Source organism: Podarcis vaucheri (genome assembly GCF_965113315.1).
Source record: "Podarcis vaucheri genome assembly, chromosome: 7".
Lineage (NCBI taxonomy): Eukaryota > Metazoa > Chordata > Lepidosauria > Squamata > Lacertidae > Podarcis > Podarcis vaucheri.
Window position 1 is genome coordinate 1,010,546 of NC_138765.1, and position 11,969 is coordinate 1,022,514.

General features: G+C 47.6%; 1 protein-coding gene across 1 annotated transcript; it reads right to left on the reverse strand.

Moving 5' to 3' along the window:
* Positions 1 to 2,163, reverse strand: LOC309536980 (uncharacterized protein). Its single transcript, XM_082231412.1, has 4 exons — positions 1,850 to 2,163; positions 1,590 to 1,717; positions 1,407 to 1,484; positions 1 to 612 (listed from the first exon to the last, which is right to left on the reverse strand). Exons 1-4 carry the CDS (start codon positions 1,992 to 1,994, stop codon positions 526 to 528), a joined length of 438 nt encoding a protein of 145 aa, XP_082087538.1. The 5' UTR covers positions 1,995 to 2,163; the 3' UTR covers positions 1 to 525.
* Positions 2,164 to 11,969: the final 9,806 nt, after the last annotated feature.

Consider the following 11,969-nt stretch of genomic DNA (forward strand, 5'->3'; position numbering starts at 1 on the left):
TGTAACAGAAAAGACAGCTCCCTTTATTTGTCCCAATAGTGCAAAAAGCAAGGAAAAACACAAGCCGAGCTCGCTGGATCAGACCAGAGGGGGTCCATCTGAGTGCAGCATCCTGTTCTCAGGTGCCTCTTTTGAGAAGCCAGCAAGCAGGATGTGAGCGCAAGCGCCTTTGCCCTTCCTGCGGTTTCCAGCGCCTGCCATTCAGACGCATTGACGGCCTCTGTGGCCAGGAGCCCTCGCTGGCCCTCCCCTCCTCCTCCTCTGTGAATTGGTCCAGTCTTTGGAAGCCCCCTCCCCAAGTTGGTGCTCTTGCTGCTGGCAGAAGAAAGCAAAGCATATCCACATACAATGCAAGGCCTGATGCTCCAACCTTCAACAGGCAAAGCCCTTCCCCTGCTGAACCGTCGCCAGGGAGCAGAACATGCTTGACAATCTGAAAGCAGCGCCTTTCGTTAGTCCTGAGCCAAAGGACTGGGAGGAGCAGCGTGTGCTGGGCTCCGGTGGGGCTCAGGCAGGTGTGCAGACTCAGTGGCGTCGCTCCTTCTTCTTCTTCTTCTCCTTATGGGGCTTTTTTTCTTTCTTGGGCTTCTTCGGGCGGCCAGTGCCAGGTTCCTGCGGGGGGGGGGCAGAAGAACTTACATTTCCCACCAGCTGCAGCAGCAGGCAAGGGAAGTTTGCCTTTCGACCAGGAGCCAGCCCTCAATCCAGGGCCGGGTGTGTGGAGGCAGGCTGTGTCCCCTCCCAGGCCTGGTGCAGTGGGGGGGGGGAATGGATAGGGCTGGCCAGGAAATGGGGAGGGGGACACGGAAGAGAAGAGAGCCTGTGGAGACTCGGCCACTGACTGTCAAAGGCCAGTGGGCATCCAGGCAGGAGGTTTCTACATTGCCCAGAGAGTGGAGCCCTAGAAGGGTAGAGTTGGAAGGGGTCCTGGCGGCAGGAATCTTTTGCCCCACGTGAGCTTTGGGAAGGGGTCAAAGCACCCAGCTTGGGGGGTGGAGCCAGGCATTGCCCACAGTCCTAACATGGAGGAAGCTATTGCTTGTCACCAAAGACCGAATGACTTGCAACCAAGCATCTCCACTCCCAAAGGCAGGCAGAAGTAGCTGGAAGCCTGACCCTCACAAACACTCAAAACCTGGCCAAAGAGGCACCTCTTAACCTGGGCTGGAAGTCAAGAAGAGACCCGTGGCCGCCTCGTCCATCCCGCCCCCCTCCTTAGAAGGCCAGCCAGGTGGCCATGATGGGAGACCCGGGGCTGGAGCCCCTCTCCCAGTCTGGTCTCCAGCTGCACTTCTCGGCTCCTGGGAAGGAGGGGGGGGGGGACAAAGGCAACCAAGGTCTGCGAGAGGAGGGGTCAGGCCTCTTTCTCCTGGATGGGGGTCCCTCTGCGCGCCCCCGCCTCTTGCCTTGCGCTCCTGGTCGCTGTCGCTGGAGGAGGAGGAGCTGCTGCTGCTGGAGTCGGACGCGGATCGGGGCCCGCCTTCCTGCAAGGGGGAAGCGGGAGTGAGAAGGGGGTCTCCGCCAGTTGCTCCAGCGAGACGGCGGCCCTTGGGAGCGGGGAAGGGGAGAGGAGGGACCCCCCAACTCACCGCGAGGCTCCTTGCTGCGCCCTCGGCCGCAGGAGGCGCCCCCGACGGCTGGGCAGGCGCGCCGCCGCTGCGCGGGCCCGGCTTCATCTCCGCGACGGGGTCGGGCTTCGGGGGGTCGGGCCCCAGCGCTGCAGGCGGATGAGAGAGGGAAAGAGGCGTGGCAGGGGGCCTCACCTGGGGGGGACCCAGGCGTCCTGGCCTTGGGGACACCCCGCCCCCCCCCCGACAAAAAAGGGGGAGAACCCAGCGCCCCGACTCACCTGCCGCCAGGTCGAAGTCCATCGCGCCAGGTGCGCCCTTGCGACGGCGGGGCGCTTCCGCGGAGAGGCGAGGCGAGGCGAGGCGCCGCCCGGAGAGGAGGGATCCGGCGCGCTGGATCGGGAGGGAGCCGCCCCGGAGCGTCATCCTGGGCGGGCGGAGCTGCGTCCGCCCCGTCGGGGGCGCCAGGGGCTCCTCCGGGCGCAGAAGCACCGAAGGGGCCAAGAGACGGGGAGGGGGGTCTCTGGAGGCCGGAGCTTGGGGGGCAGAGGGCGCGCACACCCCCTGCCCGCCTGGCCAGAGGTCCCGAGCTTAGACAGTGTTAGAAGAAAAAAACACCTCCTTTTCCCCTTATGGGAGACGCAAGAGCCCCCCCTAGAGTCCTTATGTAGGCTCTCTATCGGGAGGAGAAAATAACAGAGGGCAGATGGAGTATATTGAGAAGCAAAGCAGCTCGTAAGCTTGATCTTTATTGAACTGTTGCAGCAGGGTCCTCACTCAGCCCAGGCAGGAGGGAGGACGGGAACCCATGTAGCAGGAACCTCCCCCCCGCCAATCATTCAGTTTGTAAAGACTTCACACACTCACACTCACACACTACATACGCCACACTTCTGTTATAAATTCATAGAAAAATCAACCATACATCGGATTTGCACTGTTCCACTTTTATTTTACTCCATGAAGGAAGGACTACAAAATGGGGAAGGTTTGATACAGGCCAGACATAATCCCTTCACCATCCCAGCACATCCACAGGAGCCCTGCCCAGTTGCTATGCCAACCCTGATGGTCCCAGACAGAAGACCATCAAGATCACAGAGAACTTGCATATGGGAGTGGATTCAGCACGGACTGAAACAAAGGACAATGATCAGATCTTCCCTCTGGGGGCAGGAAACTGCAAGCTCCCCTCTGTCACCTGAAAAGTACTCAAGGGGGAACCAGCCAGGGGACAGGACACACAGGTTACCACCACAACTCCTCCCTCAACCCCTCCTTTCTGTGATGTATGTGTGATGTTTCTGGGGGTGGTCTTGATCTGCAGGGTGGCAATTTCAAAAGTTTTTATAAGGTCTGGCACACCATTTTCCTGGGTCTTTCCTCTCTCCTGCAAGTGAGGGGAACACCCTGTTGCAACAGTTCAATAAAGGCCAAGCCTACAGGCTGCTGTTTTGCTCCAAGTTATCCTGGTTGGTGTCTTTATTTTGTCCAAGGGAGCCCTCGGATTTTTCCAGTAACACCCATAACATTGGTATAAAAAAGGTCAAGGGACCCCACTCTGGGGTTGCAGCGCTCATCTCGCTTTATTGGCCGAGGGAGCCGGCGTACAGCATCTGGGTCACGTGGTGTTACGGAAAAATTCTGGGTGCGGGGTTACTCTGCCACCCAGCTCATCGGACTAAGTCCGTGGGTCCCTGCGGAAGAAAATGAGCTCAGCCGGACGCAGGAGCAAACTGCAGAAGATCCAAGTTTATTGCGCAACAGGTTCAAGGCGAGATTGAACAGTGAGAAAGGGGTGACATGAACTTTTGAGTTTTCCCTCCATGTCCCAGAATACAGTGCATGAAACGTCACGAATACATTATGGGAAGGTTGGGTTTCACAAGTTACATCATGAATATACTTTACACGTCATGAATACATTATGAAAAGGTGGGATTACATTAATTAGCATTTTCGGATGAGGGAGGGGGGATATGCGGAGCGGGAAATATACATAGATACACATTTATTGAGTACCGGTGGTGGCAAGACAATGGGTCAGAGATATGCATCGTCTGCCACCTAATATTGCCCGAAGGAAGGATTTTGCAAGACTATCTGACAGGATTAAGAAATTCCTGTGTACGTGACCTGCCGCTTCGGGGATTATGGAGGTAGGGGTAGCATTATGGAGTCCAGGGGGAGCTGAGTTGAATGACACCAAAAGTGGTGAAATCGGAGTTACGGTTGATTTTATATCAATTTTTGAAGATTTCAGTGATTTCTAAGCCACTCTGTACTATAGAGCAAAAGCAGAAACAGAGTGGATACATTGTAACAGGATTTTGACAGTATTACTTGAGAGATTATGGAGGACAGGGGAGGGGTGATGGAGTCCTAGAGAAATTGAGCAAATATATTGTAGTGAAGAAGACATTGCCCCCCCCCCGTTCCGTATCAGTCCCCCATTCGGAGATAGATTTGCATTAAAGTTCTGTAAGAACTTGCAAATCTTTTCTCCGCACCCTAAATCTCGGTGAATGGGATGTGTGGCTTTATGCAAACCTGAAAGGGACTTGCAAGCCATGCCTCTTACGGTCATTTGCAAGTATATCAGTGCAGGTAGCTGCATATAGGGTATTATATAAAGAACACGTCTTGTATTTTGTTGCTAAATTACTTGTGGCATTCTCAATAGTGTTTTATGCTTTACACCTAGCAGGAAGGTCTAATTGACTGAAAAATGCAGTTGGTGTTTTGTCCTTTGCCATTTTTGTGTGTTTCTCAGGTGTGAAGCTAGCTCTTCTGTGGTCTCACACTGACATAGTGCTACAGCAACACATCCTGTCTGTTGAATCCCCTCGGGGCTTTCATTTAACCATGTTGCCTGGCATTCACCATAGCTGGCACATAGGTTGGGCATCTCGTGAGGGAGATGCCTTGGCCTTGGCCTTTAGCTATGGGATTCCATTATAGGCTGTGGTTTTGCACGCATGGAGAGTTGCTCACTTGCACTTAAAGGACCAAAAAGCTAATTGCAGCCTGGATACACTTGCCCAATTCAAACTGAGTCCAATTTGAATTTATCTTGCCCCATGGTTCTCAACTCTTCAAACCAATCTGTTAAATGAAAACCATTCTTAACAAGGGCAGTTGTCCAAATAAGTCAATTTAACTCTATAAGGGATCATTCCTGCTAAACCAAAGCATATGCACCTTCATGTACCTGGTGTTTTATGGATCCAGAAGCTTGTCCTTGGAAAAACGAGGTTTAACACATTTTAAAATGGATATGGAAAGTTGGCAGGGTGCCAGGTGGAACAATTAAATGTGGTTATAAATTGATCTAAACATTGGACTCCAGAATAGTGTGAGCTATTAGAAAGTATAAAATGCATGAGAATTCTCCATTGGTGTGTAAGCAATAAGACATTAACATAAAAACAATTACACACAAAAATTGCCCCCCTTTGTGGAAATCACACTGTCAGACACATTTCAACATTCTCACATAATAACACATAATACAAAACAAACTAATTAAATATCAGTTACATATCTTGACACAATTGTGATCTTTTATGCATGTATCTTTTGAATCCTGGAGCACAGTCTTAAGGTTCAAAAGTGAGAAAATGTCCTTGCAATTCAACTCCTCCCCTTAGCCATGAGGGGTTGTTGCTGCTTTTCATCCTTGCACATCTGTAGAAGTGATATCCTGTAAGGGGCAGGGTTTTGGGGCTTAAAGACAGTTAGAAAAGGGAGGGGGCAAAAGGCGAAAAGGATGTCCTTCGGTTTCTGTTGGAAGTTGCAAATAATAAAATCTTAGTGGATTAAACATTTTATTCATTATCACATTTCCATATAATTACTGTGATTATCTGCTAAGTTTGTTTGCTTTCCTTCACTTAATTTTTGTTGTTGTTGTTCTTTTCATATTATAAAATAAAAAATTACTCCACATGTATAGAAAGAGAACTGTAAAAAATACAAAGGTTAAAAAATAAAAAAGAAAGCAAAAAATTAGATTACCAGTTAGATGAAAATGGACTTGACACAAAGACATCAGATTCAGAAAATAACTATTATTAAATAGTACAAAGATATTATCAAAACCACACATATTACTACTGGACTGGAAAAAATGGAAAAACAATGAGGAAAACTTAAAATTCACCATGTGCTATTCAATAAAAGAACTTCGTGAGACTGACTTTCAACATGTGATGAACATGTCCCCCAAAGTAAAACACAAACACACAAAAATGAGCTATGAGGAACCAAAAATAAATAAATGCTAAGACACACAATTAATAAGTAACCTGAAGTAATCTGTTTTGGCATTCTAACATCCCAAATGAAAATAAAAGTGTTTCTTGATGTGACATCAGCTGTAATGTTAATAGCGGAATACTGGGAAATGAGTTAATACCAATAAAATGAATGGCAATTTAAAGTTGTGCAGGTACCTTGCACTAGCCAAAATGACAGAATTAGTAAGAAATGCTCAGGCCAAAGGTAAACAAGTACCATTCCACAAACAATGTTTGGTTGTGCTTCAATTAACTTCATAGACATCATGGAGAAACTTATTAAATAAATGAAAACAGATTATTTGTAACTTAAAAAAATGTCAAAGGCACAAAGAGATAGAGGTCACTAATACAGCAGGGATTCAGACTTGTTTCACAGAACAGAAAGAAAGTTGCTGTGGGAGGAAAAGGGACAAACACTTTGTTATCAGGGTTCACATATCCTGTTAAAAGGGAAAATTATTTCATGTGAAAAGCCTGTCAGGAAATGCTGTTCCTAAAATTCCCAATCAGGGGGGAATGCTTTGATATTTACCTGTGAAAAGAATTTTGCATGTTAAGATTTGGAACCTGGAAAGCTCTTGACTTTTGATGGGCTATTTTTTTTTTTTTTTTTGGTAGCCTTTTGTCTTAAGTAGCCCCTGGGGCAAAGACAGATTAAGGGTGATTTCCCTCAATGGTTCTGACTTTTCTTTTACATTTGGAAGAAACCTCCTCTCCCTCCTTACAGTCCCCCCCCCCCCCGTCCTCTCTCTCTCTCTTCTTTAGCTGATCTAGCCTCTGTGCATGTGCAGAGTTCATGTCTCAGCAAACCTTTTGTACTATTGAAAATGTTGCATCCTTTGGCTAAATTAACATTTGAATAAGGGAAGGGAAGGGTATGGAGTAGATTTTGAAAACAGGGTTTGATTTTAAACAAAAAAGAGAAACTCAGCAATTTAAGTATTTACCAAAGCTAGCGATTTCGGCCCAAGCAAACGAGACTGCTTCCTTTATGTACAGGAAAGGGCTAATATCCCTCTGGCCATTCGCGGAACAATCAACCGCTCTCTTATTTATGAGTAAAAATGGCCAGAGAGTTAGAATTCATAGGAATTTTTTATTTTTTTTTTAAACATTCTCAGTCATTTCGGCCTTACCATTTGCAGACAAATGGATTGGTCAAGGCTAATTCTACTTGATTATCCATTTGTATGTGCTTAAACTTTGAGTAGACTTTTAAGTCTGATTTTTGTAAATAATAGACAAAATGATAAACACTGTAATCACTTAAATGCTTGATATCACCAGTTCTGCTTCAAACATCATGGCTTTCACCTCTCATCACACCTTTTAAAAAACAAAGAGCCAACCTGGGCTGAATTTCAACTCATCAGCCACAAATTGGGAAAGTTGAAAGGGACCTGGGGTCATCTAGTCCAACCCTAAAATACAGGGTTCATAGCAAGATTTGTACTACCAGAAACACACACATACCTATAGAAATTATCTTTAAAGGAAGATTGAAGTTAACATTTTCCTAAGATAGGGAGAGGATCTTTTATAAAGCAAAGTTAATTCAATTGATATAACCACTCACAAATAATTACAACAGCCAGAGATTTGACAATTTTGTTGAACTTGCAGAGCAATAGTAAGCCTAATCTATGCCCCCCCTTGCAGTTTCCTTTAAAGGAAGCTTACTCAGGAGTAAATTTACCTGGCACAGAATAAGAAGAAGGAGGGGGAAAAAAAACCCTGAAAGAGACAGAATGAAACGGGGGGGGGGGGCATTTTCTAAGAAAAGAGGCCAGGAAGTCTTATAGAGACTGATATCAGGAGCCTTACAATAACTCTTCTGTCCAACCAAATCAAAGTTAAAACTGGACTCAGATATTTTCTTAGAAGGAACACCATACTTTCATAGGCATATGCTTAATGAAATACATACACTGCATTTTAGCTTGAGAGCAGTTGGCTCAACTAGGCTTTTGCAGCAGAAACATTAGGTTATCAGCACCTTCCAAAATAAGACTGTAGACTCGCAATCTCAAAAGTTGGGGCAAAGCAAGAGGTGGGGTAAACATTTGCACACTTCATTCTCATTTTTTTGTCTTATTTAGGACTGCTAAGATCCAGCATGACTTCCTTAGATTTAAATTTTGAAGCAAGCTTGCAGTTTAAACTATGCACACTTAAGAAAGGCAGTCTGCCAGAGACAGAAGGAACAGACAACACACATAACGGACAACATGTAAACATATATATTCTCATATATGTATTAACAGACAACACACATAACAGACAACATGTAAACATATATATTCTCATCCTTTAGTTGGTTATTGCAAGGAGATGGGCCACTACCTTTGGCTTCATTAAGTGAAATTAGTAGGAAGGTCCCACATGGTTTTATGAGCCTCCTTGCCTCTTCAAACACACCACCAGGTAATCAGACTGGTAGGGCTCACAACACTTGGTTGACTGGGTACCCCTTTATAGATGCATGCGTTGCTGTTGTTGCTTTTTTGCTTTTTCCTTTTTTTTGGGGGGGGGTGTGTCTGGGATAGAGAAGGGGAAAAAAGAGGGGTTGATTAGGATTGGTATGTCTAGGGGTTTGGTACGCTTAGTACAGGGACGTATAGTAAAGAGGAGAAGGGGCTTCTAGTTGCCTGGCAACTTCCTTAGTGGGTTTTAGAGAGCTCTAGCTATCCGGTTCCTTGCGTTCCATTTCCTATTTCCTTATTTCCTTATTTCCTATAACCTGGGGTCTCTTTCCACTCTGCCGGTCCTGCCCAATTCCTCATGGGCTATCCCTCCTGGCAACCTCCTACCTATCGTCACATCTCAGGAAAAGGGGCCCTACTGGACGCCCGCGCCATGCAGTGCCAGATCGGGTGGTCCCTGGATAGAATTTCGGGTCGAAAATCCCCCTTGCTTTCGGAAGCGAGCTTACAGTACACGTGGTATGTAGCTCGACCGGTGCGGCTGGGATTGGGATAGAAAGCAAGACCACTTCCTGCCCCCTAGAAAGGACGCTCGGGAAGATCGGAAAGAGAGCTCCAACCCCTTGCTTTCAACTGGGATGCCCGTTGCAGAGAGTCGGCTATCTTTCAAGTCGGGTCTCTCCGTCTTACTTTCAGGCTCCCAATTGGTGCGGCTGGCTGGAGATTTTAAGGAAAAGGGATAGAGCTCAGAACCCCCCTTTCGGGTTGAGCAGCGGTCCACGGTCTCTCTCACTAACCGGACCAAGAGAAAGGCAAGAAGGAGCGATAGAGAGGAGGGCAGAGAATTCAGTTGCCAGGAGACTTCCACCCCCTTCCCACCAGTGCACTGGATTTTCCTTTTTCCTTATACTCACGCGTCTTCTATGATGATCCCGGGATCGATGAATAAGCCGGCTGGATCCCTCTTTTGCTCCCCGGCTGAACTCCTAGGGCTTTCGATTACCGCCCAGAAGATGGCTGGGGGTCCAAAAGGATCTTCCCAGGCAAAATGGCCTGGAGCCGGCTGAAGATTTCGGGGCCCCCAGTCAGCAGCTTGGGAGAACCACAAGCCCCACGTTGGGCAGCCAACTGTTACGGAAAAATTCTGGGTGCGGGGTTACTCTGCCACCCAGCTCATCGGACTAAGTCCGTGGGTCCCTGCGGAAGAAAATGAGCTCAGCCGGACGCAGGAGCAAACTGCAGAAGATCCAAGTTTATTGCGCAACAGGTTCAAGGCGAGATTGAACAGTGAGAAAGGGGTGACATGAACTTTTGAGTTTTCCCTCCATGTCCCAGAATACAGTGCATGAAACGTCACGAATACATTATGGGAAGGTTGGGTTTCACAAGTTACATCATGAATATACTTTACACGTCATGAATACATTATGAAAAGGTGGGATTACATTAATTAGCATTTTCGGATGAGGGAGGGGGGATATGCGGAGCGGGAAATATACATAGATACACATTTATTGAGTACCGGTGGTGGCAAGACAATGGGTCAGAGATATGCATCGTCTGCCACCTAATATTGCCCGAAGGAAGGATTTTGCAAGACTATCTGACAGGATTAAGAAATTCCTGTGTACGTGACCTGCCGCTTCGGGGATTATGGAGGTAGGGGTAGCATTATGGAGTCCAGGGGGAGCTGAGTTGAATGACACCAAAAGTGAAGAAATCGGAGTTACGGTTGATTTTATATCAATTTTTGAAGATTTCAGTGATTTCTAAGCCACTCTGTACTATAGAGCAAAAGCAGAAACAGAGTGGATACATTGTAACAGGATTTTGACAGTATTACTTGAGAGATTATGGAGGACAGGGGAGGGGTGATGGAGTCCTAGAGAAATTGAGCAAATATATTGTAGTGAAGAAGACATTGCCCCCCCCCCCCGTTCCGTATCACGTGGCCAGCAGGACTAAGCCGCTTCTGGCAAACCAGAGGAGCGCACGGAAATGCCGTTTACCTTCCCACCAGAGCACTACCTATTTATCTACTTGCACTTTGATGTGCTTTCAAACGGCTCGGTTGGCAGGAGCTGGGACCGAGCAACGGGAGCTCACCCAGTTGCACGGATTGGACATTGGTGTGCAAGGCCTTATATAGACATTTGAAAATTGCCTCCCCTGTAGCTCAAGACCACCCCCCAAAACATCATACATACATCACTGAATGGGCGCTCTACAACAGAAAACCTGTCTGCCAGGATACCTGATAATGGTCACTGATGGCTTTTACCTGGGCATCCTGGCCATTCTTTTGTGATGGTAAATACTCAGTTCCTGAATCCAGGTCACAGGCTCACCCTATTCATACACAGATAGGCCCTTAAGACAGGATTTCTGAGCAAAGAGACAATGGGGAGGTTTTTCCCATTTCCTCCCTCCTTGCAGAGAAACATTTGAGGTCCATTTGGGAGTCAAAATGGTTTCAGGACTATTTTCCTGTACTATTACAGACACGTGGTTTACCTTGTACATTTATGAACATTTATTCTATATATATATGAGACCTTAGAATTTCTATGACAATAGGATGCTCTGACAGCACTAGAGAACTGGAAGAGACCCCAGGGTCATCTAGTCTAACCCCAGGAACCAAGAACCCCTGGCATAGGGCCATTCAACCTGTTTAAAAACCCACTGCCCTGTCCAGCAGCTCTTACCATCAGAAAGTTCTTCCTTGTGTTGTGAGGCAGTATCTTTCCTTGTGAGGTGAATCCTTTGCTTAGGGTCCTGCCCTCTGTGCAGCAGAAACCGGTCTCGCTCCGTGCAGTGGGGCAGCCACAGCCCTGCGTGCTACCGTGCTCTGCTAATTGGGGGGTTGGGGTGCCTGTATCTTTAAGGGCTGCCCCCCCAGTGGTGCAACAGGCCAGCTGGTTGACTTGCAGAGCAGCTGCTTCCTGCTTGGCCCAGCCTTAGGCAGGAGGGGGTTAATTCATGACACAGGAGGAAAGCATGCCGGCCCTCTTTGTTCTCTGCGCTGCTTTTGGGGGGTGTTTTCTGATACAGAGGAGAGAGGGAGATAGTTGATCCCTCTGCTTGCTAAACACAACACACACACACACACACACACACACACACACACACACACACACAGCCACCGCCCCTAAGCTGTGGGTCTGGGCACCTGCCAGTCCTTTTCTGTTCCAAGCAGGAAATGTTCCCTTGCAGCAGCTGCAGGGCGAAGCTTGGATTTGGATGTGGCAGAATTGTGGCCTTCCCAGAAAGTGGGGCTTTTGGTGGGTGTGGGGCAGGGGAAGGCTAGCGTTCCCACAAGTCCCTCCTTTGGGCAGAGTAATGTGTCAGAGGCCAGAGAGGCTTGTCCTGGCAATAATTAATTAATTAATTAATTAATTAATAATTTTATTCCCCGCCCATCTGGCCAGGTTTCCCCAGCCACTCTGGGCGGCTCCGAATAGAATATTAAAAACACGATAAATACGTAAAACCTTAAAAGCTTCCCTAAACAGGGCTGCCTTCAGATGTCTTCTAAAAGTCAGATAGTTGTGTGTTTGATTGACATCTGATGGGTGTTCCACAGGGCGGGTGCCACCACTGAGAAGGCCCTCTGCCTGATTCCCTGTAACCTCACTTCCCGCAGGGAGGGAACCGCCAGAAGGCCCTTGGAGCTG

Coding starts and splice junctions, on each gene's coding strand:
- LOC309536980 (XM_082231412.1), bottom strand. CDS start 1,994: ATGACGCTCCGGGGCGGCTCCCTCCCGATCCAGCGCGCCGGATCCCTC. Junction 1,718..1,849: donor GGACTTCGACCTGGCGGCAG/GTGAGTCGGGGC, acceptor ATCCGCCTGCAG/CGCTGGGGCCCGACCCCCCG. Junction 1,485..1,589: donor GCGCAGCAAGGAGCCTCGCG/GTGAGTTGGGGG, acceptor TCCCCCTTGCAG/GAAGGCGGGCCCCGATCCGC.